Below are 27,381 nucleotides of genomic sequence, written 5' to 3'. Positions count from 1 at the left end.
CGATCGTGGAAATGTGCAGTTCTTAATATAATCTGGGGTTATGTTGATTTCTGGATCATATCATGTCACACTGGGGGAACTGTGGGACCTTCACACAGCTCTGGTCTCACAGCACACAGTCAAACTTTGAACATCTTTAATTTTGTTACACTTACAGTTTACAAGAAAAAAAAAGCAGCTTTACAACTCACAGCTGACTCATGAATAGTCAGCGTGAGCATCTCTGCTCTCCTCCCACTCGATGATTAATAACCTTCAGTTTTGTTTTTCTGGAAAGCTGGACTAACATGTGACCTGGACCGCTCTCGCTCCGTTCGGATCTTTCGTTTTAGTGGTGATACTAAACAACAACACGTATTCCTCACATCATGGGCTGCAGTCCTGCAGGGTTTGAAGGGGAGATTTTGGGTGAAGTTCTCCTTTAAAAGTGAACAGAATTCCCCTCTGAGGCGTGCTTGTTTCCCCACCCTCTCTGAACTTTGTACTGTGGTGGGGTCAGATTATTGTGCAGCAGGATGTGTGTGTGTGTGTGTGTGTGTGTGTGTGTGTGTGTGTGTGTGTGTGTGTGTGTGTGTGTGTGTTGGCTGAGTCATGATCGTTGCAGCTGGGAGGGTCCGACTCTGAGAGGCAGCGCAGAGGAAACTGAATCAGCGACATACTAAACTCTGCGAGCTGGAAACATGCAGCTGTTCAGACCTCTGATTGGTTCCTCCAGACGAGCATGACAGCGCCCCCTTTAGGTTCATTTCTAGAGCACGCAGCTGATGTACAAAGATTTTCTTTCACCGCTAAAAGAAACAGGCGTGACTCGAGTTGCTCTCGTGTGCATTTTTTTTTTCCCCAAACGGTCCAAATAATTCCCTGAAAGCAGACGAAGCAGCTGGAACAGATGTTACTGTTCATGTTACTAAAAATGGCGAGCGTGTTATTGTAGCTCTTAATCTGAAGAACAAGAATTATTAAAGCAACAAATGCATTATAGATGTAAGATGGTTCATAGACTGACGTCAGTATTTAGAACTGCAGAGACAAACTCTGGGCGGAGAACGGCGGCGTCGTCGCTGCTGGGTCGTTTTTGAGTCGGCTTAATTCATCGCTAATCAAATCAGAGTGAAACACAAAACGTAATTAGCTCCACTGCAGGAACTCTGCTTTTTAAGCCAAATCAGAAGCTCCACAGTGCTGTGGTTCAGGAGCTCCACCCGGCTGGAAAATCCTGATTTTGATCTGAAATAAACGACTTTCTTATTGGCGAATCGTTTAATAATCATAGATTTAGGAACTATGATTAAGTACTGCAAACAGTAAAACTGGACACTTCATTATTATCAGGAAGTCCTAAAAACTCCCTGAAAAGCCTTCAGCTAATCCAAAATGCTGCAGCAAGAGTCCTGACAGGGACTAGAAAGAGAGCAGATTTCTCCTGTTTTGGCTTCCTGTTAAATCCAGAATTCAAAATCCTGCTCCTCACATACAAGGTCTTAAATAATCAGGCCCCATCTTATCTTAATGACCTTGTAGTACCATATCACCCTATTAGAGCACTTCGCTCTCGCTCTGCAGGCCTACTTGTTGTTCCTAGAGTATTTAAAAGTAGAATGGGAGGCAGAGCCTTCAGTTTTCAGGCCCCTCTTCTGTGGAACCAGCTTCCAGTTTGGATTCAGGAGACAGACACTATCTCTACTTTCAAGATTAGGCTTCAAACTTTCCTTTTTGCTAAAGCATATAGTTAGGGCTGGACCAGGTGACCCTGAATCCTCCCTTAGTTATGCTGCAATAGACGTAGGCTGCTGGGGGACTCCCATGATGCACTGGGTGTTTCTTCTTCACTCACTATGTGTTAACAGACCTCTCTGCATTGAATCATATCTGTTATTAACCTCTGTCTCTCTTCCACAGCATGTCTTTATCCTGTCTTCCTTCTCTCACCCCAACCAATCACAGCAGATGGCCCCGCCCCTCCCTGAGCCTGGTTCTGCCGGAGGTTTCTTCCTGTTAAAAGGGAGTTTTTCCTTCCCACTGTCGCCAAAGTGCTGCTCATAGGGGATCATATGATTGTTGGGTTTTCTCTGTATGTATTATTGTAGGGTCGACCTTACAATATAAAGCGCCTTGAGGCCACTGCTGTTGTGATTTGGCACTATATGAATAAAATTGAATGGAATTTCTGTGATTTTGGTCCTGGATGCGTCTCCTTGTCTCACTTGGTTCCCTTTGTGTCCTGCAGTCTCTCTGCATTTGTGAGTTGAAGCTATCGTGCTTCCACTTCCTTCTCTCGTGTTTGAACTCCCATCAGCCTGCACAGCTGAGGTTCACAAGGTCGTCCCCTGCAGGTCATCGACCTCGGCTCGCTTCTCCTCTGCCAGGTCGTTGGGCGTCGCTGAGACGCTAAGACCTTTGTGATTGGTTTTGCTAAATTTGCTCTGTGTTTTTTTTGCCCCCTCGATGCTAATTGGATTCTCCCGTGCTTAGATTCACCGTCGCCTGTCGGCTCAGCCGCTCACCTTCAGCTCATTCAGCACTTTGAGCCACGCTCAGTCTGCCCTCACCATCACTCCTCCATCAGCTCGACTCACTCCGAGATTTCAGCCAGAAACAAGTGCGAGTCACACAAAGGAACATAACAGTCAGAGATCACGGAGTTCTTCATATAACAGCAGTGCAATTCACTGAAAATATGGAAACATTAATGAATGGACTGGACCCCGTCGGACACTCCGGTGGGACAGCTCTGGTCCTCTTGCTTAAGAAACCTGACGTCTTGCTATCTGCAGACATAAGCGAGAGGCAGTCACCTGAATATATGCTATATGTAGCCTCATTTCCACACAGTGCAATGATGATGTTCCTACAGACTAACTTACAGGGCATTTAAGGGGAGGCCTGCAAACTCCTGAAACGCGGCCCGGTGACACGTACAGCTGTGCCCGCCCTCTCAGCCTGCTGATAATCAGCCCTCCTCGTGTGTCTGAGCACATACATGTGTTTTAATACTTCAGGAAAAGTTCATTGCATCACTTTTTTCTTTCACTGTTGTGATTGTTTCTAAGGTTTTTATTGAAAGTACATTTCTGTTCCAAAAACCTAATTATAACCTCATCCTCCCCTCGCTGTGTTTTTCAGCCTCTCTCGCCCACTCTCACCATCTGTTACCACCCTCCCTTCTTGACAGGTTTCTCCCTCTTCGCCCCTAAAACTCGCTCTCCATGCAGTGAGGTCATGTCTCTCGCCCGGCCTCCAGATGATGTCAGAGCTGCAGAAACTCTGGGCGAGGCCGAGAGCTGCCGACCACAACAGAGCAGGAAGAAAGGCCGAAAAACAAGGAGGAGTGAAACAGCAACAACAGGGAGAGAGCTGAGGCCTGGTTTACGTCGCGTGTCAGGAAGACACAGGGGAAGCACGACGTCAGGCGCCGCCAACGACAGCCAAACACAAACAAGGCCAGAGATGAACTTTGTTCCAGTTCTGTGAAAGCCGAAGAACGGCTCGCGTGAAGGAAAGCAGGACTGATCCCACCGGTGTTTGATGTTCTCTGAGCCACAGCTGCGACTGCGTTACACGACATCCACGATGTTGCAACATCTGCTGAAAAGATCCTCCCTCAGAGGAAGGCTGACGGTGGGGGAGCCGGGTGGGAACGGTCTGTGGCTACTTTGTGAACGGATGGATCAGGTGACCCTGAGCCATGTTAAATGGAAGTTCTTCCTCCCCACCATCACCATATGCAGTTTATATGGGACCATCTGATCACTGGAGATCACAGCTGTAAGGTCGTCAGCTTGCAGCACGAAGCAACTTAAGACTGTTGCCATGGGGAGCTATGGGCAGAGCACCACCGGTGATGGTTTTGCTGGTCAGAGCTGATGGTCTGGGGTCCTTCAGCCCCGCTCTCCTACTCTCTCTTCCTAAACTCCACGTTCGCTCCTGGTTGGGTGGGGTTGGGATGGGTGGGGGTTTCTACAGGAAATGATTTCAGAGCTTCTCTCAGCAGCGCAGGAAGTGTCCATCCTCTAACAACGCTCTTTCCCCAACTTCCCCTTCTTCCCTCCTGCAGTCAGGTCTCAGCGTGCCTACAGGAAGCTTCTGGTGAAAACCATCAACGCTGCGGCTTCCTTCCTCTCTCAAACAGTCACAACGTCTCAGAAGTTGGACTGAAACTGAGACAGAGAAGGTAAAGCCGCCGATTCCTGCTGCTCGTCTGCAGAATAAACTCCGCAGCTCTGCCGTCAGTCTTTGTGGAGCGCTCAAGTTTGAGGGTTTCCGTTCAGGTCAAACGAACTTTATCCAGCATTATCAATAAAGCTACACACGCTTTTCTCACAGTCACTGTAAACGATACCTTCTTTACAAACTACACCACAAAGAAACAGCCTCCTCACAAACACCTGCGACTGTTAGCTAACGTGAATCATCCAACAGCATCTCAGACGCGTGTGCAGCGCGTCAGTGTATCCATCGAACACAGACACAGTCCAAGCAAGAGTCACGACTTTGCTCACTGCTCCCACACTCGCTGGATGAAGACGCAGTCAAAGCCTGGCTAATATGTAGCGTGTCCTCCATAAATGGAGACTTCTCCAGAGTCTTCAATGATTACTGCAATCAGCTGTTTCTCAGAGGAGTCTCGTGGCCTGCTGATGCACTCCACAGTGGACTTCAGTCTCAGTGAGCTTAGTGCAGATTCTGGTCTGAACCTACGATTAGCAGGAAGGTCTACGGTCGCTGGCTGAAGTCCACGATGGTGGAGTTGGACAATGCTCACCTAAGATTGTCTCTGTGGGAACTGACTGTGGACAGCATCGGCCTCTCAGAAGGACAGTAACATTCAAAAACGTGCAAATATCATTTTTCTGGCTCAGAGTGGATCTCTGTGGGAGGACTGCACATGTAAGTCCACGCACAGAGAAAGGCAATCAGGCAGCATTAGCCTAGCTGAAGGATCTCATTTGTGTTGTATCATCACCTGAAGAACAACATGTTGTGTTTGTGCAGATGATTTCTGTGTGCAGGAAAGACCCTGTAACCTGTCCAAGTAACGTCAGTGTGGAAACACACAATCTGTGCTGACACTTCCACCCCCACAGCCCGGCCACGTCTGCTGGAGATAATCTAGTGCCGGGCAACACAAAGACTTCATGATTTGATGTTTGACAACAGAAAAAATATTACAAATGAGGACTGGTGAATATTGAAAAAGTGAAAAACATGATTTAAAATCTCCTCCTCTTGTGTTTTCAGCCGTCTCTGTCCTCATAACGCTGCCGTACATGCAGTTTGTGGAGGCAGAGCTTCACGCCCTTCATGTCGTGCCCAAAATACTCGCATCAGGTAACCGCGATAACAGATGGGCGGGTTAAATCAGCTTTGTTTTCTCAAATAGGGAAGGGAAGTGTGTGTTTGAATGTGTTTCCCACCCATCCCGAATATCCAGTTCCAGCTGGAAACCAGACTGAGCTCAGGACCACTGCACCAACACAGATACTCCACCCAAACAGCAGCACCACCTCGAAATGACATTTTCATCCTACCCGGAAAGCTTCCTCGAGGCTCCGTCTCCGCCCGTCCACCAGAACGAATGGGCGAGTTTTTGCCAGCAGTGGGCGTTGGCGTCTGTCCACACCTGAGAACAAAGACAGACGGTGAACTCCAGCAAGCTACTGGGAGAACTGGGAACACGGGGTTCCACACAGAGGCTACACGATCATGTTGTTTCTATGGCAGTTTTATACTTGCTAATTATTAACAATTGATCTGAGAACCAAGTGTGTGCTGTCTGACAGCCAATCAGAGGCCGTCCGCCGTCTGGACGCTCTGTCGTGTTCACGCTACAGCAGGTTACAGAGAGGCAGTCCGATTAGCTACCACGGCAACATGCCAAGTATTAAATTAGAAAGGGGTCAAAGGTTACACCCGTTTGTATTGCCATCTTTGAAAGCGCCCACATTAGCATCACTGTTCTCTGTGATGTCATGAGGATGCAACTATTTTTCACATTTATTTTTAACTTTAAATTTATGTAATTATATAATCAGTTACTTTCTTTTTTTAAAGTTAGCCCAGACTTGTGAAAAGTAGCAGATCCACAGTGATCACAGATAAGAGTGATTGTGAGTTTTTGCCATTCTTCAGCACAAATGTCTCCACCTTATACGAGCAGGGACACTATTGGGTGATGCTTAATTAAACAATCTTAATTGTAGGCGTGTACATAATCGTGATGGACGTGATTCTGGAACATCTGGAGTTTAATGTGTAAGTAATCTTCCCATTTTCTTTATGGTGTGAAACGAAGAAACGAAACTTAAATTCTTTTATTGTAATTTACAGAATTATAAAACTCTATGTGACAAAATAAAGTCAGACAGAATTATTCAACGTTAGAAGCCACATAGCAGCCTTTCCTCGGCTGCCATAGTGGCGTGATCACAGGTTTGAGTCTGTCACGCAATCTTCCAAAACTCAACAAAAGTGCTTCCAAGTAGGTCCGCCTTCAGGATGTGTTGTTATGGCAACAATGGCAACAACACCAAGAAATCCTAGATCGATCCAAATGGTCATCAGTTTAATCCAGACAAAGGGTTAATCCAGCTGCGGACAACTGGCACCACCACCATCACCTCACTCCCCACGAAGACCTCACGCCCCACGAGGACCTCACGCCCCACGAGGACCTCACTAACCAGGTTAAAAACTCACACTGGTCCCCACAGAAACATATTTATAAACACAATAATACACACGAACAGGCTGAAAACTGAAACAATCCTTGATTAAATGTTTTTAATGAAATATTTCTCCTACATTTTCTGTCTGTAGAGCACATTTGTTCTCTTTTATTTAATTATTTTTTAAACCTCTAATTTTGGTTTTTCCTGATGTAAAAATTGACATTTTGGAGGACGACTTTGCACATAACCAGGACTAGTCTCCGTATAGTTATATTATATTACTTATCACAGCTACATTCATTGTTTCCTGTTCTTTGATTAAGTAACTACTTCATACATAAATAAATAAAATGTAAAAATATTTTTGAAAATTAAATTAATGTTTTTATTTTAATCCCAGTGATTTTTCTTTTTACCCAGACTTCTTGGGTTTTGGACATGTTCATTATAATTTTAAAATTTTCATATTACCAAGTTAATTTAAGTAGAGATACAGTATGTTCAGCTTTATGATTCTTTCTCTGATTATTGTTTACACATTTCTAATTAAATGTAAAGAGGCTCCTTTATTTTTTTGTTTTATTTTCAATAAAAATAGGTTGAGAAGACCAGATTCAGTGATTTTTGGATGAATTACATGGTTACTTTTTAAGCTCCGGGTGTATTCCTGAATGACGGTCGGCCCCATCAGTCGGTTATCGTTACCTGTCACCGTGGCTGTCAGACTGTCGGTACCGTCCGTCTGTCCGTCCCGAGGCAGACTCCCCACATCCTGGGGTGCGTTCAGGGACCGGCAGACGATGAACGCAGCACGGCCGCTGAGCAGTAGCAGCAACAGCCCGGTAGTCCCGCTCATCCTCTCTGCGTCACCGGCAACCAGCAACAGGTTGCTGCTGTCTGATGTGTGTGTGTGTGAGGCAACCCCGTCCCGCTCCCGTTACCTCACCGTGTCCGAGCTCTGGGAGAGGCTCCGCTGAAACTCCATGGCGCTTCTTTTCCATGTAACACCCACACAAAGCGGCGTGTGCTGTCCCGAACCCCGGGCGGGGGAGTGTCCGTTACTGTCGGTAAAGTAGCGGGAAATCACGGCTCTGGCTCGGACCGTTATCTGCGCAGCTCCAGCCAAACGTGTCATACAGTCCCAGACTGAGCGCCAGTCCCGGGAGGACCCCGCCAGCTCCTCCGGCTCAGGGCGTTTGTTTCCGGACAGCTGGGTTCATCCGTGTTTGGAGGCCTGAAGCTGCTCATTAACATAGCGCTCCGGACCGTCCGTGTTTATACTGGGACCGACGGTGACGTCAGCAGGCTGGCCGAGGAGACAGGAAGAGCGAGAGACCCTTCAAAGTAAAACAGCGTAAACCTTTATGTACGTGTTGCAGCTATTTTAAAGATTATTATTATAATTACTAGAAAATGCTAGCTGTTTTATAAACGATTTAGCTTTTGATGAGGAAATTGTAGTATTTCTTATCAAATGCTTAACATTCAAATTTATTAAATTCACAATATTCTTTTTTTTCCTGCATTTTTGTGCCAAAATTGGAGAGAAAATGATTTAGCATTAACTGGAAAAGTGCTGGGTTTGTACTTTTATTTATTGCCTTTTTTAAATAAACAGATTCAGATTAAATAATTGAAATAATGAAAATTATTTTTAATTTTTTTTTTTTACCTTTTTCAGAATCAGAATCAGAATCAGAATACTTTATTGATCCCTGGGGGAAATTATTTAATGAGCAAGATAAAATAAAATAAATAATAAAATACTTCCCCAAAAAAGTAATCCCGTTACTTTACTGATTACTTATTTTCAAAAGTAATTAATCACTTAGTTACTTAGTTAATTTTTAAAAACACGATTTACAACCTGAATAGTTTATAAAGTGATAGATCTTTCAGCCCAATTCTACATTTTTACACTCAGTCTTTCAAATAGATGCAAGTAAAACGCAGCAGAAAATAAATAAAGTCAAAGACTCAGCGGTCCTGTTGCTCTATTTTCACCTGTAAAGCAGGAGTGGGGTAGGCGGAGGGTTACCCTGGTGCAGGTGTGCCGCAGCAGTCAGTGGAAGAATCCGCGAGTTTCTCTGTGAGTTTCCCATTACGTCGTAGCTACTCGGTGCTTGTTGGAAGTTTAGGGGTTTTTTCGCTGTAAAAAGAAGTTTTCTTCCCACGCACAGCGGACACTAATGTTTTTGTCACTTTTTATGGAATCAAACTCAAAGTAAGGTCAGTACTTCCACGCTTTAAACGCTGCACGCTCATACTCTCTCTGCACTCGATATGTGATCCATTGTTGATCTGCACACAGCTGTTGTCACGAACGTCGCACTCGCTTACGTCACTGTCATGAGACATTCTCGCAAAAAAATCACGGTTTTAGTAACGCAGTAACGCAGCGTTCCTACGGGAAAGTAACGGTAATCTAATTACCGTTTTTGCAATAGTAATCCATTACTTTACTCGTTACTTGAAAAAAGTAATCAGATTACAGTAAGGTGTTACACGCGTTACTGCCCATCTCTGGTGGGAACGAAGGCAGGCAGTAAAGTAAGACGGTGAAAAATAAACCTCCCAAAAATGCATAAAAAGTTAAAAAATAAAATAAAGACACACCAACACACACAGATGATAACTCTTCAGTGGATTTGAACACTTCCTGTCACCTGTTTGATGTGACGTCCACAGGTTGAACCAGGCTGTGTTATTAACCATTCAAGCAAAGACATGCAAACATATTAGAGTCCTCCAACAGTGTGGAAATATGTTGGAGCTTTCACAAAATCACAGAGATTTATTTTGCTTTAAATTTAATTCTTTTGTTTTGTTTTAAGCATCCCTCCAACCGAAGGAGCTTCATAGAAGGCTGTGGTGGTGTTGAGCCTGTTGGTGTGGTTCAGCATCTTGTAGCATACCTCCTGGATGTCTCCTACATGCCTGGGGCATGTTGGCTGACCTGAGGAGCAACAACAGATGCCTCGAGGTGCTTTATCGTTTAATGCAAACATGAGCATTACCCCGTAGGAGTCAGAGGAGGTGGCTGAGAGTCTGCTCTCTGTTTAAACTACAGGAGAAGACTGGTTTCATCTGCAGTTCTTGGCAGGTTGATGCTACCTACAGACACCAGAACAAAAAACCAAAGACTCTTAAGCTCACAGACATGTTTGCGTTTGTCTAGTTTACTCTTTCAGGTAACTGAAATGACTTTTTTTGTTTTACTTGCTGCAGCCAGAGGAGAGAGGAAAGATGCTATCTCTTTCTTATTTTCTTTTCTAATCTGCTTCATGAAAAAGAGAACATGACAGCCATGTCTGTTTGAAGGACTAATGTGAGTTTAAAAGCAGTGTTACTGGTGTTCCTGTGGTCCACATGGAGCTGAATAATTAGTGTGTTCGGGAGGATTATGAGTCACTGGGGTCAGAAACAGTTCAGGGAGCGCCTCAGAGGTGCACCGCTGTAAACTGATCCAGAGTCAGATTGAATCTGAGCGAACGCGGCACGTGCTGCTGCCGCTGCAGAGGATCAGCTGCTTACATAACTCCTCTGTACATACGGCGAGTAATCGGATCATGTGATCACACACAGTGCTGTATATCAAATGTACTGACTGTACAGTTTAGTTAATGACTGATTGTTCCGTCGGCTCAGTTTGACCACACTGATGGTTTCACAGGGTTTAATGGGAGACGGATACATTCAGCAGTGGGTTACCACGGTAGCAGGATGCAGCTATTCAGGCTGATTCAGAAAAATAAAGTTTGCAATAAATGCAGCTCAGAGAAACCTCTCACAGAGTCAAATCCACTCTCACTCTCACACTAAAACATAAAACGAGCTTCAGTCCAGTTTGAACTGAATGTGTTTTTATTGCCTGAAGCTCGAGTCTGCCACGAAAAACTGGACGACTTCTACTTCATCCAGGTGGAGCTTCCTCTCTCTCCTCTAACCGCTGGCGTAGTGCGTCTTCTCGGAGCTGGATGCTTCCTCTCCGTGATGATGCCAGCAAAGGCGGTGCCCCCACCTGAGCAGGCGCTGGAACACCTGAAGGCAGCAGAGGAGACGTGAACACACGGAGACGTAGCACAAAGAATCCAGAACTGCAGTCTGTGTGAGAACTTTGCAGCTGCAGAGGTGAAACTCCAGGACAAGAAAACATTTTTAAAACTTTATGTTGAGTCAAAAATCGGTAAAGTTTAAGCAATGTGTCGAATCAGATTTGACTGATGTTTTATGTCCCAGTGAAAAACACCTCTGAGAGCAGACTTCCGTGAAACGTGGTTCTACAGGCAGGAAGCCACTCACCGTCCTCTGTCCACGGCTGATGATGCGTTTCCTGCTGCTGCTGGAAATCCGGCCGTGAATGTGCAGGTTGTAAAGGAACAAGATCCTCGTCTTCTCCCTCTGACACACAGACAGAGACGACGTTTTGTTTTACATGCATGGAAAGTCTTTATATGCTTCACATTTCTGTCTGAAGACCTGAAATCTAAAACGCGATTCAGTCGCTTGGATCAAAGCTGAGAGAAGCTTAACTGGGACCGGCCTGCTCTTCATCACCTGGTGCTGACTGTGTGCCCAGGTGAGTGACGCTCTGCAGCAGAAACATGATATATTCTCTGTATGTGCAACAACACACATTATTATTATGTCACTGATTTAGTTTAAAGCGATGTTTTCTTGCCAGTGTTGCATTAAAATGACTGTCACCTGATCTCATCTGTATACAATGTTCACGTGTTTACACTTCTGTAAAAATGTGCAGAAATATAACACAAAGCTGTTCTCCTGTTACAGCTGCTGTCGGCACAGGTTGGAGGTCAGAACCAGAGCTGCAGGACTGGAAGCTTCCTGAGGAAACGGCCTGAATGGAGCAGATTTGAATAAAGTTTGAGGATAAAGGAACGTCTCGATCACGGCTGTATCCGAGTACTCTCTGATCCTCCGTGTGAACGCGTCAGCAGCAGCAGCTGATGCTGGACTGCAGAGTGCTGAGTGTGAATGTGCAGACCACGTGTGCACCTGAAGCTCATTCATTCGCAGCCTCGCTCGCTCTCTCGCTCTGAATGTCTCTCGGCCACAGTCAGCTCAGCTGTAATGCTCTTACACTAATCTGCTCTCAGATCAGATTTACAGCATCTCCCAGGGTTTAAACAGAGCGTGCGTGCTAATGAGTTTGAGCGGTTTACTTCTTCATCAGTTCAGGAGAGGAAGTGACATCACGGCGTGCGCTCAAACCAAGACAAACACTCGTTTCATGTTTCTTTGTTTACTAATAAACACAACAAATACTGCTATTGTGGCTACAGACGGCACAGCGACCCGGCCGCTGCACGCGCTCCATCCGAATCTCTGTTTGTCTGTTTGTGATCAGTCGTGACCAAACACAACAAACACCGCCATGAGGAAATGGACACACACACACACACACACACACACACGAAGGAAACGCTTTGATATTCACTGAAGTCTGAGCTGAACGATCACCGAAACACAGAGAACTCGAAATGTTAACGCCACACAAACTTCTGATTTTACACAAATCAGAGATGCAACATCAGTTTTGTTCTCATTTAATGTCTCTGTATTTTCAGTCCTTTATTTATCCTGGTAAAAAATCTCTTTGAGATTAAAAATCTCATTTCCAAGAGAGACCTGGCATCATGGCAACAAAAGTAAAGATACACGTACCACACAAGTGTATAACATTTAAAACAAATACAACATCCTGTACGAACATGTGAAAAATATACAATAACAGATCGAATTAAGAGCGACATTAAAAACCATCACACTGAGTAAAAGAGTTATTCTCCTTTAAGACGGACTTAAACTCCCCGAGGGAACCAGCTCTGATCATTTCAGTTCCTCCTGCAGATGATTCCAGGAAGCAGGGGCGGCGTGTTTAAAAGCCTTTTTCTCCTATTCTGTTCTGATTGTTGGGACAATCATTTGTATGATATTGTGAGAACGCAGGCTGTATTGGTTGTGGTTTTTACACATATAAACACACAGATAAGAGGGAACCAGCCCAAGCAGAGATTTATAGATAAAGATCAACCAGTGGGAGAGTCTGAATATGCAAAAGGTGGATTTCCATAGCCAGTAATAAAACATGAAGCACAATGGTACACCGTTTCCAACCTCGTAGGCGGTGGGCAGGTGCATTCATAAAAAGCAGGTCACCATAATCCAATAAAGGTAAAAAAGTTGCATGAATCAAGCGTTTTCTCACTTGGAGGGAGAAACAGGAGGGATTTCTAAAAAAGTAACCTAGTTTTAGTTTTAACTTCGACACAAGCCTTTGAATGTGAGTCTTAAATGACTAATTCTGATCTATAATGATCCCTTGATACATGAGACCATTTAAATTTCAGTTCCTTGAATTGTTTTAATCTTAGGAGACGTAGCTAGCGACTCTTTGCCATTCGAGAATAACATGAACTTGGATTTATCTGGATTTAACACCAACTTAAGTCGAGTTGACACATTTGATTTGTTCTCACACATGAAGGAGCTTCTTTATATATTCATGTGGCAGGAAAGGAGGGGGGAGGAGGGCACACAGCACTTTACAGCCAAATGTATGTGGACAGGCCAGAGAGGAATTACCCAGAAACCCTGCATGATGATGTCTCAAAGTACAATTTTAATACATAACTATGGGTTGTTTTGTTCTCCATTCTGTTGGCTCCACATATTTGATTCCCAGGTTTTGGTGCTGGATGTCCTCAGGAGATATTACAGCTACTTCTGGTCTCAATCCTGTTTCATGTTAGATGTTAGGTGAGCGTGTAAACTGCAACATCGCAGAGCCACCTGTTTAAGTGCTTAAGTGCGCATGCGCCAACCAGCATGCAGCCTGTTACAGTCGCTCCTGCTTTTCTCTTAGTTTAGCTCTTTTTTCTTACGTATTCTTTTTTTTTTCTGACTTGTATTTTCCTCCGTTTTCTATCTCTTACTCAATCATGTGGATTGAGAGAGTTTTTGTTCTTCTGGTGGCCGTGGAACTGTTACTTTTATCATGGAACGGGACCGCGGCACATCTCCTACACGCACGGACTGTTTACTCCAGAGATCAGCTGATCGCCCTGATGCCGGCCGGCTCGCTGGCCAGGCCCGCAGAAGTACCAGCTGAAATTTGGAGGAAAACACATCGGGGATGCAGAGGTCAAGGACAGAAGAGAAGAAAAAAGGTGACGGTGAGACAGCGGAGGCTCGAAGCGAGGAGGAGGTTTAAACCGTGTCTGCCGTCTATCGTGATGGGAAATGTGCGATCGTTGGCAAGTAAAATCGACGAGCTCTCAGCACTGGTACGGAGTCAGAGGGAATACCGAGAGTGTAGCCTGATGTGTTTCACCGAATCATGGCTGCACCAGGTCATTCCCGATGAGAATGCTTCCGTGGAAGGCTTCCACACTGTTAGGGCGGACAGGGACAGCATCGCTAGCGGTAAGCGTAAAGGAGGTGGGCTTGCTGTTTTAGTTAACAACCGGTGGTGTAACCCTGCCAACATAACAATCAAAGAAAGGATTTGTTGCCCGGACACTGAACTGTGTGCTGTTGGACTCAGGCCGTATTATTTACCCAGGGAATTCTCTCACGTCATCTTGGTGGCTGTTTATGTTCCCCCCTCTGCTAACCCCACAGCTGCATGTGACACTATCCACTCTGCCATAGCTCGGCTACAGACTCAGCACCCGAGTGCCTTTATTGTGATCTCGGGTGACTTCAACCATGTATCACTGGACAATACACTACCAACATTCAAACAATATGTGGACTGTCCCACCAGGGGAGAGAAAACTTTAGACTTACTGTATGCTAACGTCAAGGATGCATACAGCTCCTCCTCCCTCCCCCCACTTGGTAGGTCAGATCATAACCTGATTCACCTCACCCCCCGCTATGTGCCAATTGTGAGGAGGGAACCTGTGACCACCAGGACTGTCAGGAGGTGGTCAGAGGAGGCAATAGCGGAACTACAGGGCTGTTTCGAGGTGACCGACTGGGAAACACTCTGTGAGCCTCACGCCGAGGACATCAATGGGCTTACTGAGTGTATCACAGGCTACATAACTTTCTGCACCGACTCCATTGTTCCAGCTCAGACTGTTCATTGTTACCCAAATAACAAGCCGTGGGTGACTAAGGACATCAAAGCCCTCCTCAACAACAAGAAGAGGGCTTTCAGAGGGGGCAACAAAGAGGAGGTGAGGAAGGTCCAGGTGTTACTAAAGGACAAGATCAGAGAGGCTAAGGACAATTACAGGAGGAAGCTGGAGTGGAAACTCCAGCAGAACAGCATGAGAGAGGTGTGGAGGGGCATGAAGACCATCACTGGATTCAGGCCAACCAACAGCAGGGGAGCTGAGGGAGGTGAGAATAGAGCCGACGAGTTGAATCTGTTTTTCAATAGATTCGACACCACAGTGTCTGCTCCCACCCCCACAACCTCACCTGCAGTCAGCCTGGAATCCAGAGCCACACCACTGTGCCAGCCTCTCTCTTCACATGTTGCCTCCTGTGAGATTCCTGACACCCCTCCCCCACCCATCACCTTCACTCAATACCAGGTTGAGATGCAAATGAGGAGACTTCACTCAGGCAAGTCTGCTGGACCAGACGGAGTGAGTCCCCTTGTCCTCAAGACCTGTGCCCCCCAGCTGTGTGGAGTCTTTCATAAACTGTTTATGCTGAGTCTGAGTCTGCAGAGGGTCCCGGTGATGTGGAAGACATCATGCCTCGTCCCTGTACCAAAGACGCCTCGTCCCAGTGGCCCCCAGGATTACAGGCCCGTGGCACTGACCTCCCACATCATGAAGACCCTGGAAAGGCTCATCCTGGACCAGCTGCGACCCATAGTAAGACTACACCTGGATCCCCTTCAGTTCGCTTATCAGCCTCGTCTCGGAACAGAGGACGCCATCATCTACCTGCTCAATCGTGTCTACACCCATCTGGACCAGCCGGCGAGCACTGTGAGGGTCATGTTTTTTGACTTTTCCAGTGCTTTCAACACCATCAGGCCGACCCTCCTGGGTGATAAGTTAGCAGCGATGCAGGTGGATGCTTCTCTGGTGTCCTGGATTGTTGATTACCTGACAGGAAGACCACAATATGTACGTCTCCCACAGTGTGTGTCTGACAAGGTGATTAGCAACACAGGGGCACCACAGGGGACTGTCCTCTCCCCCTTCCTCTTCACCCTCTACACCACAGACTTCAGCCACTGCACAGAGACCTCCATCTTCAGAAGTTTTCTGATGACTCTGCGGTGGTTGGATGCATCAGCAGGGATGATGAGACAGAGTACCGGGCTGTGGTCGACTCCTTTGTCACGTGGTGTGAGCAGAATCATCTGCAGCTCAACGTGGCAAAGACCAAGGAACTGATCGTGGACTTCAGGAAGACCAGGAAACACTTGACCCCTGTTTCAATCCAGGGGGTCAGTGTTGACATTGTGGAGGACTATAAATACCTTGGAGTACACATTGACAATAAACTGGACTGGGCTAAAAACACCACAGCACTTTACAGGAAGGGCCAGAGTCGTCTCTATTTTTTGAGGCGACTGAGGTCCTTCAACATCTGCCAGAAAATGCTGAGGATTTTCTATGAGTCTGTGGTGGCCAGTGCGATCCTCTATGCTGTTGCATGCTGGGGGAGCAGGCTGAGGGTCGCAGATGCCAACAGACTTAATAAACTGATCCGTAAGGCCAGCAATGTTGTGGGGATGGAGCTGGACTCCCTCAAGGTGGTGTCGGAGAGGCGGATGCTGTCCAAGATAAAGACAATGTTGGATAACACCTCCCACCCACTCCATGACATGTTGGTCAGTCACAGGAGCACGTTCAGTGAGAGACTGAGATTACCCATGATGCACCACTGAACGACACAGGAAATCTTTCCTGCCTGTGGCTCCCTGTACAACGCATCCACTTAACACACTGGTTACTGCAACAACTACACATGTTTCTTTTCCAACTATTTATTTATGAGTGACTTATGTATGTATGTATGTATGTATGTATGTATGTATGTATGTATGTATGTATATATATGTATATATTGTACTATTCTTAGTTAGTGTATTGTCTGTCTTGTCTTAATGTTGGTTTAAAATGGAGCACTGTAACAAAAAATAATTTCCCCCAGGGATCAATAAAGTATTCTGATTCTGATTCTGATTCTGATACTCAAGCACTACTGTGTTACTGTGCCAACATTAATTTGGATTATGAAAAATTAGCATGTTAGTGTCATACAATCATATGTTTGCTTGCAGACGATGTTTTACTTTATTTTATTCCACAGGCAAAAGTGTGTGTGTGTGTGCGTGCGTGTGTGTGTGCGTGCGTGTGCATGCGTGTGTGTGTGTGCATGTGTGTGCGTGCGTGTGTGTGTGCGTGCATGTGTGTGTGCGTGTGTGCGTGCATGTGTATGTGCGTGTGTGTGCGTGCATGTGTGTGCGTGCATGCGTGTGTGTGTGTGTGTGTGTGTGTGTGTGTGTGCATGTGTGTGCGTGCGTGTGTGTGCGTGCGTGTGTGCGTGCATGTGTGTGCGTGTGTGTGTGTGTGTGTGCATGTGCGTGCGTGTGTGTGTGCGTGTGTGTGTGCGTGTGTGTGTGTGCATGTGCGTGCATGTGTGTGCGTGCGTGCGTGTGTGTGCGTGCGTGCGTGTGTGTGCGTGCATGCGTGTGTGCGTGCGTGTGTGTGTGTGTGTGTGTGTGCGTGCATGTGTGTGTGCGTGCGTGTGTGTGCGTGCGTGCGTGCGTGTGTGTGCGTGCATGTGTGTGTGCGTGCGTGTGTGTGTGTGTGCGCTCACCTTGGGGTTGTAGAAGGCAGCAATGACATGCCGGAGCCGGTTGGTGTAAATCTGAAGGCAGCTGAACAGCGCCACCAGCAGGACACAACACACACATCTCACATAGACCTCAGCAGAGAGGGTGGAGGGGGGGGACATGCACTCTGAGGGGGGAGAGGAAGAGGTGTGGGACACTTTTGTGTGTAGTTTGAGACAAACTGCGCTGTCAGCAAAAGTTCGGCAGTCGAGACTGAAACTTTCAGCATCCAACAAAGCAAACGTGGACATTTACTCGCGTGTCAGAGATGTAACTGACACACATGGACACATAGTAAAATCAGTCTGATTTAATTAGCGCCTGTGTTCATCAACATGAAAATCGGAGTCATTAAAATGTGCTGTCAGGACGATGCATGTGTAACAGTACTGTGTACTGCCCTCTGGTGGTCATCTTTTAGGCCTGATTCTCTGGTTGTTTAATGATCTGGTGAATTTGAATATATGCTAAACAAATCCTGTGTGACCTTTGACCTATGACCCACCCTGGTTATCACTTTGGATATTGAGGGTGGACGAGCTGTTGAAGGCTGAAATTGTCGTCCTCAGGAGGCGGGCCATCATGGTGTCCCCTTCCACTCTGATGTCCACCTGGTGACTACCTGCAGAGAAGGGGCGGAGTCACAAAGTGAAACTCCCTGCAGTCAGCGAGTTCAATCTGCAGCATTTCTGTAAGATAATCCTAAACACATGAGATAAGAGCAGAGTAACATTTATTATGGGACTACCTGTATAAATAAAGGTTAAATAAAATATTTATTATTTATGGGTCGCGGGGGAGCTGGAGCTACCACGGGACGAGAGGCGGGGTGCACCTCGGACAGATCGCCAACCTGACGCGCGGCGAAAACAGAATATATCCTGTCCAGTTTGTGTGTTTCACAAAGTTTCAAACACAAGTGTTGATATCAGCTCCACTTATATGAAGTGTTACTTAATACAGGTTTTAAACCTCTTTCACTCCAGTCATCCTGCTGGTCCTTCAGCAGGACATCGAAATGACCCCCAGCAGCTCCAAACAGCTGATGTTCAAATCACCTGCCCTGCACACAGCTGACCCGTGTGTGGGATTTAAGACTGGAGAGTGGTGTGTGTGTGTGTGTGCGTGCGTGTGTGTGTGTGTGCGTGTGTTTACTGGTGATGTTGAAATGGGTGAGGGTGTGTCTACTGATGATGTCCAGCACGTGGGACAGCGAGAAGTCGACAGTCAGCAGGACAACGGACAGCAGGAAGACCGTCAGCACCTGAAACACACCTGACATCTGCCAACACACACACACACACACACACACACACACACACACACACACACACACACACACACACACACACACACACACACACACTCACTAACTTTAGTCTGCTGTCTTGGCTCTGAGCTCTGCTACACACAGACAGGTGGGGAGTGAAAGGTGGGGTTAATGAGGGGTTGAAACAGGAAGTGGTGCAAAGCAGCAGTAAGACTGGAAATTCTGCAGCTACAGTGGGATGCAAAAGTTTGGGCCACCTTGTTCATAGTCATTATTTTCCTGTATAAATCGTTGGTTGGTACAATAAAAACTGTCAGTTAAATATATCATATAGGAGACGCACACAGTGATGTTTGAGAAGTGAAATGAAGTTTATTGGATTTAAAGTGTGCAAGAATTGTTTAAACAAAATCAGGCAGGTGCATAAATCTGTTGTCATTTTATTGATTCCAAAACCTTCAGAACTAATTGCTGGAACTCAAATTGGCTCGGTAAGCTCAGTGACCCCTGACCTACATGCACAGATGAATCCAATAATGAGAAACAGTATTTAAGGGGGTCAATTGTAAGTTTCCCTCCTCTTTTAATTTTCTCTGAAGTGTAGCAACACGGGGGTCTCAGAACAACTGTCAGATGACCTGAAGACAAAGACTGTTCAGCATCATGGTGGGAAGGACACAGAAAGCTGTCTCAGAGAGTTAAGCCGTCTGTCTCCACAGTTAGGAACAGATTGAGACAATGGACCACAGGCTCAGTTCAAGTTAAGGCTGGAAGTGGCAGACCAAGAAACATCTCGGAGAGACAGAAGCGACGGTGAGAACAGTCAGAGTCGACCCACAGACCAGCACCAAAGACCTGCAACATCATCTTGCAGCAGATGGAGTCGCTGTGCATCGTTCTAACATTCGGCGCACTTTACACAAGGAGATGCTGCATGTGAGAGTGATGCAGAGGAAGCCTTTGCTCCGCCCACAGCACAAACAGAGACGCTTGAGGTTTGCTGAAGCACATTTGGACAAGCCAGCTTCATTCTGGAGTAAGGTGCTGTGGACTGATGAAACTACAATTGAGTTATTTGGGCATAACAAGCGGCGTTATGCATGGAGGAAACAGAACACAGCAGTCCAAGAAAAACACCTGCTGCCTACAGTAAAATATGGTGCTGGTTCCATCACGCTGTGGGGCTGTGTGACCAGTGCAGGGACTGGGAATCCTGTCAAAGTTCAGGGACACATGGATTCCACTCAGTATCAGCAGATTCTGGAGACCAATGTCCAGGAATCAGAGACAAAGCTGAAGCTGCGCCGGGGCTGGATCTTTCAACAAGACAACGCTCAAAATCCACTGAAGCATTCATGCAGAGGAACAAGTACAATGTTCATCTCAGCCCAGACCTGAATATTATTGAAACCTGTGGTGTGAGTTAAAGAGTGCTGTTGATGCTCGGAAGTCATCAAACCTGAATGACCTACAGATGTTTTGTAGAGGAACAGTCCAAAATACCTTCAACCACAATCCAGACTCTCATTGGAGCCTACAGGAAGCGTTTAGAGGCTGGAATTTCTGCAAAAGGCAGATCTGCTAAATATTAATTTCATCTCTTTTTTTTGTGGAGCCCAAATTTATTCATCCGCCTGATTTTGTTTAAACAATTCTTGCACACTTTCTGTAAATCCAATAAACTTCATTTCACTTCTCAAACATCACTGTGTGTCTCCTATATGATACATTTAACTGACGCTTATATTTAACGATTTATACAGGAAAATAATGACTATGAACAAGGCCGCCCAAACTTTTGCATCCCACTGTAAATGAAAAACCTGCCAGGCACGGGGACAAGGTTCAAAGTCACAACCTCAAATACTTTTTTATCTTTATTAAACTAAACTGTGATCATCAGCTATAAAAACAGTAAAATGTGTATTACACCTTTTCTGGGTGTATTTGGCTGAACACAGACTGTGTCCTGAAATTGCACCTTGAATTTATAACGGCACAGAAATCTGCTATTGCTGCATACCTGTTTGTGAGAGTGCTGCACTCTGATTGGACCACGTCTAAACACGTTATTTATAAAAATAACTTAAACTTAAAAAGATGGAAAAGTGGTATTTAGGGTAATGATCCTTTAACAAATCTGCAGATTTTTAGGTGAGTGCAAAGAACTGAGGAGTCGCGTCACTGCTGCTATTACAGTGGATTATTTCCTGTGAAGCACTTTGTGAAACACTACATAAATACTGCCAGAGTTACTGCTCTTGAACGCACCACTTGTTTGACCTCTTCGGGGTAAATTTTCAGACTGCAGGGGTTGATCAGCTTGTTTTTCTCAGATTTCCTCAGAGGCAGCAGGCAGCGCTTCCCCTAAACGCAGCGCAGGAGAGGACAGGACGGTCAGACCGTGGACTGTACTGAAGTGAGGATGATGAGGATGAGAATGATACCGCTTTCCGTCTGCGGGCATCGATCTGTCTGAAGTAGGTGGTGATGTAGACGTTGTCGAAACAAATGTCCCTGTTGTACTGCCAGAGGTACCCAAACGCCCTGCAGAGGAGAAAAGAAGATGGAAATAAAGGTGTGAATCTTAACGGGATGAAGGTGAAGGTGAGACTCTTACTGGGTGAAGAAGGTGATGAAGGTTAAGGAGAGGAGCATCTGCAGGATGTTCAGCACCCGTCCCGTCGTTGATGTCAGTTTCTGGAAGGATGTTTTGACAGCGTTGGTGAACTGTTGGTCCAGCAGAGCTTCGCTCAGCGCCGGCTGCTCCTCCTCCTGCGAGACGACACGCAGGTTACATTTCAGCCGACTCTGGGTTCGTCCTGTGGGTGGTGCTGGAGGACCGGCGGTGCAGGTCTGACCTCTACGGTGAGCTCGGCGCTGAACTCTCTGGACAGCAGGTCAACCGAAACATTCAGCCGGTCGAAGAGTTGACCAAAGTTTCCCTCCACGGGAATGTTGTCCCTGCACCACGGAGTCATGACTGATGGGAGGAGGAGAAGAACTAAAGATCACAGCAGCTGCCTTTTCAGCACCACAGAAGAGTCACCAAAACACCAAGACTATCAACCCTGAAATAATAACTCAAAAATAATCTGCCGTTTACGTTTGAGGACACTTGAGTACGATATACCGCTCAGAACACTGAAGCTAATGTTTGCACACCTTCAAATTTAAAGGTGCTTTTTGCAAAACCTTGAGCTAAATTTAATAAAAACTTCCACCACAAGATGGCAGCGTTTACCAGAAAGGTTTAGTGTAGTCGTTTTTTTACTATTTAAAAATATAACTGCTCGTTTTTACTCTTCGAGCTCCCAGAACAAGTCGCTAAATATTACTTTAATGTGAATTCTGTACAAATGTCAAACTAGCACCGAGCTAACAATAATAATGTTGTCATGCTGTGTTGTGATTGGATGCTAAACTCAGTGTCACCTTGTGGCTCAAAGTGGTATTACACCAAAGCGCCGGAGCCCAATTTCAGTTTTATTTTTTAAAGCAAAGACTTTCTGGTGACAGTTTAAATGTATTCTGATGCTGATGTTTGTGAGTTAGAAATGGTAAATGGCCTGTATTTATATAGCGCTTTTCTAGTCCCTAAGGACCCCAAAGCGCTTTACACAACCTGTCATCCACACATTCACACACACATTCACACACTGGTGATGGCAGCTACAATGTAGCCACAGCCACCCTGGGGCGCACTGACAGAGGCGAGGCTGCCGGACACTGGCGCCACCGGGCCCTCTGACCACCACCAGTAATGTCTGACTGGAAAGAGTAGAGACCGCGGGGTCAGCTGGATGTGGATATTTCATAACCCCGTGGTACGTATAACCTTTTACCTTTCATGATGTCACACAGGAAGTGAAACTTCATTGAAATGCAGAGGATGTAGTTGATGACGGGGACGGGGATCGCCTCCAAACACGCCGTCCACCTGTTGGCGAACCAATCGACGCACCGCTGCACGCCCTGAGCCACCACACCTGGGGATCAAACCACGCGCGAGTTCTCATCTTTAAATGACGTTTGTGAAGCAGGTGTGAAATCATTTTGAATCACATTAGTGACGACATTTAAAGCGATTGTTTTCTCGTATTGGTGACACGAGGATGATGATCAACAGTTTCCTTCTGTATTGTGTTTCCTGCCTGAAACCTTTGAACTTCACGTCTGGTGTTTCTGACTTACTGTCGCACTGCTTTAGGGTCTTGGTGGTGAACTCTTCCTGGGTGCTGTTACCGCCGCCTTGTTTAGTTTCGAATCGGTCGTATCCGTACTGAAGGACCATCTCGTCTCTGATGTCCTGAAACTTCTTGCTGACATTTAAAGCCTCCAACTCAAAACCTTCTTTATTATCCTGGAAGAGAAGCAAAAGATCTGAGGCCCCTCAGCTTCATGTTCATGGCAGTAGGTAGGGTGATAATTATTATTATGTTAAACTAGAGGAGCTTTGAAACATGTTCCTCTCACCATGAGCTCCTGTGTGATGATCAAAAATGGCTTGATGGCTTCTCTCCACAGTAGCTTGCTGTGACGGACCTGCAGGTCCAGGTTGCAGCTCACAGACACGGCGGCGGCCTCCACGTTACGCTGGATGTTTGAAACTGGGCCTGCAGACGGGACGCAGCATCACATGACACAAAACTCACCTGAAGACATGTTAATCAGGCCCATTCAGCCGCTGAGGTAACCAATCGTATCTGCATGTTGTATTATGTATTTAGTAAAAGATTTAATCAGCCACAGACAGACTGGGTCCAGTGAGGCCTGTGGACCCAGTCTGTCTGACTGTCTCAGTGCACTTTAATGTTGGACGACTCAGACTCATAAATGTTACTGTGCAGGCTCACAGGATCAGTGACGTCCTTTAAACCAGCGGTCTCCAACCTTTGTTGCGCCACGGACCGGTTTATGCCCGCGATATTTTCACAGACCGGCCTTTAAGGTGTCGCGGATAAATACAACAAAATAAAACCGGTACCGAAAAAAAGAAGATTTATTCATAACAGACGTGAAAAGACCCAGGAAAACAGAGTTAACGATAAAAACGATAACAAAATAACGCTGAAAACCGATAAAAACCCTGAAAACCATACATTTCACACCTGAGCCTCAACTCTCGCGGCCCGGTACCAAACGACTCACGGACCGGTAGCGGTCCGAGGCCCGGGGGTTGGTGACCGCTGCTTTAAACACGTTCCAACACTCGCTTTTATGTCACTCCATCACATGAGAGGTCTTTGTAGTCTTTGACATTGTAGCTGTTAATTCATTCATATGTATTTAGTATTCATTCATCCTAAGTGGTCGAAATGAAGGTTTTTGGTTCATGAGGATGAAACATTTCACCTTTCAACAAAGAAGCTTCTCATCTTTAAAACTGAAGATGCCTGAAGTGAAACGTCTTCACGAACCAAAAGGAAGTGCAGCCGGCCTCAGCCTGAGCCCTCGGGACGACACACACATTGATTGTTGCCGTTGGTGTTGTCTGAACTCTTTAACACTGATCAGTATATCAGCCTATCCCAAAGTCACACGGGAGCAGGTCTGTGTGACTTCAGACAGCACTGACCTCTGCTGGTTTGATTGCTGCACTTTGTTTTTAACAGTGTTTAATGTTTGCTGATAAAGTGTTATTAAATCTGTCCTGCTGATCAATATTTTGCTGACATGAAACAGTGGAGCTTGTAGAAAAGTTATTTGTGGGTTTTATGTTTTTTTCTAAATGACGCATCAATGATTTGGTTTCAGGGATTCTCACCAAACACACGAGCGAGGGGAGCAGAATGAAGACAGTTTGGACATCTGTGCTTTCACAGGTACAGACGAGAGGAGTGGATCCTCCCTCCATCTCCTTCTGAGCTCATTATTTTTGTTTTTTCAGTTAAAAAGCCAAATATGTGCCGATTCCTGCAGATTCATGAAACTTTGGACTCACTGGACACGAGAATGTTTCTGATACGACTCCATGAAAAAGATGACGGCACTGACCACACTGTGAGCCGTGTGCACACTCTGCACAGGCGTCTGTTTACCTGCGTACAGCACAGACAGGGCCAGCAGGATCAGGTAGGAGCGGCCACGGGAGCCGAGCATGCTGGGAAACATGAGGAGGACCGAACACCTGAAGGACGAAGACAGGAGTCCGCCTGCGAGACACACAGCTGAAACACACACTCGGTCAGATCTCCACGTGTTTCAAACGTGTTTCAAAGAACAGATGTGAGTGTGCGACCTCGCCTCACCAACAAACAAACATCCTACTGCCACCTTCAGGTCAAAGGTCAGCGGGAGGTTGTGGGCAATGCCCAGGAACAAGACTGTTGGTGAGACGAACAACAACAGGAGTCAAACATCACATCGGCTTTTTTCTAACAACCTTTCAGAATAATAATAAAAACAGCTGGAAAGTAAAAGAAGAGCTTTGCATTCGTTATATTTATAGTAACAAATGATAAAATTACACAATATTAAAAATAAAGACAACAACAATGTGACTAAGTCATAATAACATCAGCTAGTATATTACAGTGAATGAAATTATTTAATGAGAGGCTGATTCTGTGCGCGCTCCTGTTTCCTCCGAACAGCTGATCGGCCCCAAAATGAGCGCAGCTCTGCGGCGTCTTTTCCCTCCGATACCCGCGCTGGTTTCCAACATGTGCGGATTGAAGCTCAGAGATGAACCGCCCAGGTGTGTCGCTGGAGGTGTTACCTGTGCCGGTCGCTACTCCAAACAGCGCCCTGAAGAGCGGGCGAGCCACCGGAAACTCCTCTGATTGGCTGAAGAGGAACCGATGGACAACTGGAGGCAGGATGGTCTGAACGCACCTGTGCGCCGCTGTAAGGAAGCACAAACACCTGGAAACAGGTTTTGACCGTCGGCTGGCAGCCTCAGGGCTGATCAGCTCCACCACCTGAGTTTTGAGTTGTTGTGGGTGAACTCACAGCTGTGACGTGTCCCGGTGTCAGCCATCATTCACCACAAATCGCTCCTCTAACCTGCGTTCAAGCGCACACCGCTTACAAACGTATCGTCGTTTGACTGTTGGAGCTTCTGTTAGCTTCGGCCTGTCACGTGATGTGTCTCTGGTTTCCAGGTGACGCGGAAACGTTTCCCCTGGTGTAAAAGATGAAGATGAGGAGTGAAGAAAGGAAACAGCTCCTGATGAAAAGTGACATCTCAGTCCAGGTGAAGAGGGGCGGAGTCACAGAGACTATCCGAGGAGCTCTGAGCAGGTAGAGGGACCAGATTCACCTGAGTGCTAACTGTTAGCTTTTGAGCTAACACATTCTCATTTAGAGTGACCTGGATGTTAACCTTTCACCTTTTTAAAAAATGATTTGTGCTCACATTTATTGCTCCACAGCCTCATCACAGAACATTTTAACTTCCCTCCTATTCACTTCCTGCAAATTATTTTCCTGTATATAAAGGATGGAAGCATCTGAAAGTGAACCCAACATTCATCCGTGGGGGCGGGGCTCCTCCGGCTTTATTTGGGGAAACAACCCCAGAGTTCTCACTTGGCTTGACGTCAGTGGACTCTGATGAGTTTACACAACAGGATGGTATTTTGTAAGTTACGACCTGCATCAGGGTGAAAGGCGAGGACAAACAGACGTGTGCTTCGGGGCAGCACACGGGCTTATCATCTCTGGTTTCACACCCAGCATCAGACCTCGCCGACGTCACCGTGTCTGTGCAGACCTTTACTGCACAGCGCGCACTCACAGCTGACATTGAAACTCATCGTTTCTATTCCATTAATCCAACATTAAAACGGTGTAACAGAGACACGTAGCTGTTTATTCTTACTCAGAACTCACAGATAGTTTTAAAGTCTGTTACTCCGTTGTAGTCGTCTCTGTTTGTCCACCAGCGCGATGCAAACAGGAACAACAATCAGGCTTTTCAGCCTTTTGTGTTTGAAATGACGAGTCTCGGGGAAAAGGCAGGTAGAAGGTGAGGTAGTCCTGAGACATGTTTGTTAAATACAATAAGACAGGGCTGATGTTTTAAACTTTTATTAGTTTTTTATTTAATTTGTCCTACAAAGACGGATCTTTGATAAATATCCCAGCCACTGTGAATCCGCCTGTACGTCACGGCCTGCAGGTGGCAGCACTGTAGCTTCATGTCTATGTGGTGCTGCAGGTTAGTGAACATGTCGTTCACTGTTTTTGCTTCCACAGACCGGCGGGACGCTCTCGACTCAGCGGCAGGAGGAAGCTCAGAGCTCACCTGGTGGAGGTGGGGCAGAGGATGGTGGCGTTTGTATCCGGGCTGCTGATCGCGTCTCTGTACGGACTCATGACTCTCTTCCTGCAGAAACAGCCGCTGTGGTTCTGCGCCCACACCACGTTGTGCTTGGCTGGTCTGGCAGCGTTCGGTATGGGGCTGTCGGTCAGCGTCAGGGCCAGCATCATGGTCATGCTGCCCTCCATGTGCTCAGGTTTGTCAGCGACGCGCCTTCAAGGTTTTATACCGATCCTCTCTTTGTTCATCGATATAAATCTGACATGCTGTAGAAGAGAAAAACATCCCAAAAATGACAATATTGTGTGTTGTAATAAGTCCTCATCGTTAGTGCTAC

The 27,381-nt window shown here is 46.2% G+C and overlaps 3 protein-coding genes and 1 long non-coding RNA gene across 14 annotated transcripts in view; 2 read left to right on the top strand and 2 right to left on the bottom strand.

Annotated features, from left to right (window-relative positions):
* The window catches only part of LOC143420906 (disintegrin and metalloproteinase domain-containing protein 12-like), a 28,514-nt gene extending 20,540 nt beyond the window's left edge, over positions 1-7,974 (bottom strand). Inside the window, exons 1-2 of the mRNA XM_076889552.1 lie at positions 7,374-7,974; positions 5,529-5,620 (exon numbers count right to left, since the gene is read on the bottom strand). Coding sequence (XP_076745667.1) covers positions 5,529-5,620; positions 7,374-7,524 — 243 coding nt within the window. The 5' untranslated portion in view covers positions 7,525-7,974. The remainder of the gene's footprint in view (positions 1-5,528; positions 5,621-7,373) is intronic.
* A 618-nt stretch (positions 7,975-8,592) lies between these two features.
* On the top strand, positions 8,593-11,563 carry LOC143421174 (uncharacterized). 3 transcript variants are annotated; one of them, XR_013100923.1, is made up of 5 exons: positions 8,593-8,757; positions 10,590-10,799; positions 10,908-11,036; positions 11,146-11,247; positions 11,463-11,563. It is a non-coding gene; the product is annotated as an uncharacterized LOC143421174 (long non-coding RNA). The 3 variants fall into 3 exon arrangements; XR_013100921.1 differs by lacking the exon at positions 8,593-8,757 and adding an exon at positions 9,648-9,771; XR_013100922.1 differs by lacking the exon at positions 8,593-8,757 and adding an exon at positions 9,682-9,859.
* LOC143421173 (E3 ubiquitin-protein ligase DCST1-like) lies at positions 10,510-25,899 on the bottom strand. Of its 2 annotated transcripts, XM_076890331.1 has the most exons (16): positions 25,733-25,899; positions 25,500-25,625; positions 25,030-25,104; positions 24,820-24,948; positions 23,255-23,394; positions 22,973-23,141; positions 22,624-22,767; positions 21,640-21,761; positions 21,399-21,553; positions 21,226-21,325; positions 21,050-21,145; positions 18,664-18,790; positions 18,014-18,130; positions 17,493-17,635; positions 10,971-11,069; positions 10,510-10,709 (listed from the first exon to the last, which is right to left on the bottom strand). In XM_076890331.1, exons 1-16 carry the CDS (start codon positions 25,761-25,763, stop codon positions 10,611-10,613), a joined length of 1,872 nt encoding a protein of 623 aa, XP_076746446.1. In that variant the 5' UTR covers positions 25,764-25,899; the 3' UTR covers positions 10,510-10,610. The 2 variants fall into 2 exon arrangements, with proteins under 2 accessions (XP_076746446.1, XP_076746447.1); XM_076890332.1 differs by lacking the exons at positions 25,500-25,625; positions 25,733-25,899 and adding an exon at positions 25,427-25,460.
* LOC143421172 (DC-STAMP domain-containing protein 2-like) overlaps positions 25,885-27,381 on the top strand; it is an 18,466-nt gene continuing 16,969 nt past the window's right edge. For 7 of the 8 annotated variants that reach the window (XR_013100920.1, XR_013100919.1, XR_013100918.1 and 4 more), the window contains exons 1-2: positions 25,885-26,023; positions 26,981-27,240. Coding sequence is in view for 5 of the 8 variants with exons in the window: in XM_076890328.1 (XP_076746443.1) it covers positions 25,917-26,023; positions 26,981-27,240 (367 nt within the window). In the remaining 3 variants the exon portion in view is untranslated. The remainder of the gene's footprint in view (positions 26,024-26,980; positions 27,241-27,381) is intronic. The other variant, XM_076890327.1, reaches the window with a different exon arrangement.

The sequence above is a fragment of the Maylandia zebra genome, linkage group LG11, assembly GCF_041146795.1.
Source record: "Maylandia zebra isolate NMK-2024a linkage group LG11, Mzebra_GT3a, whole genome shotgun sequence".
Taxonomy (NCBI): Eukaryota; Metazoa; Chordata; class Actinopteri; order Cichliformes; family Cichlidae; genus Maylandia; species Maylandia zebra.
Note: the sequence above shows the minus strand (reverse complement) of the source record. Positions and strands in the feature narration are given on the sequence as shown.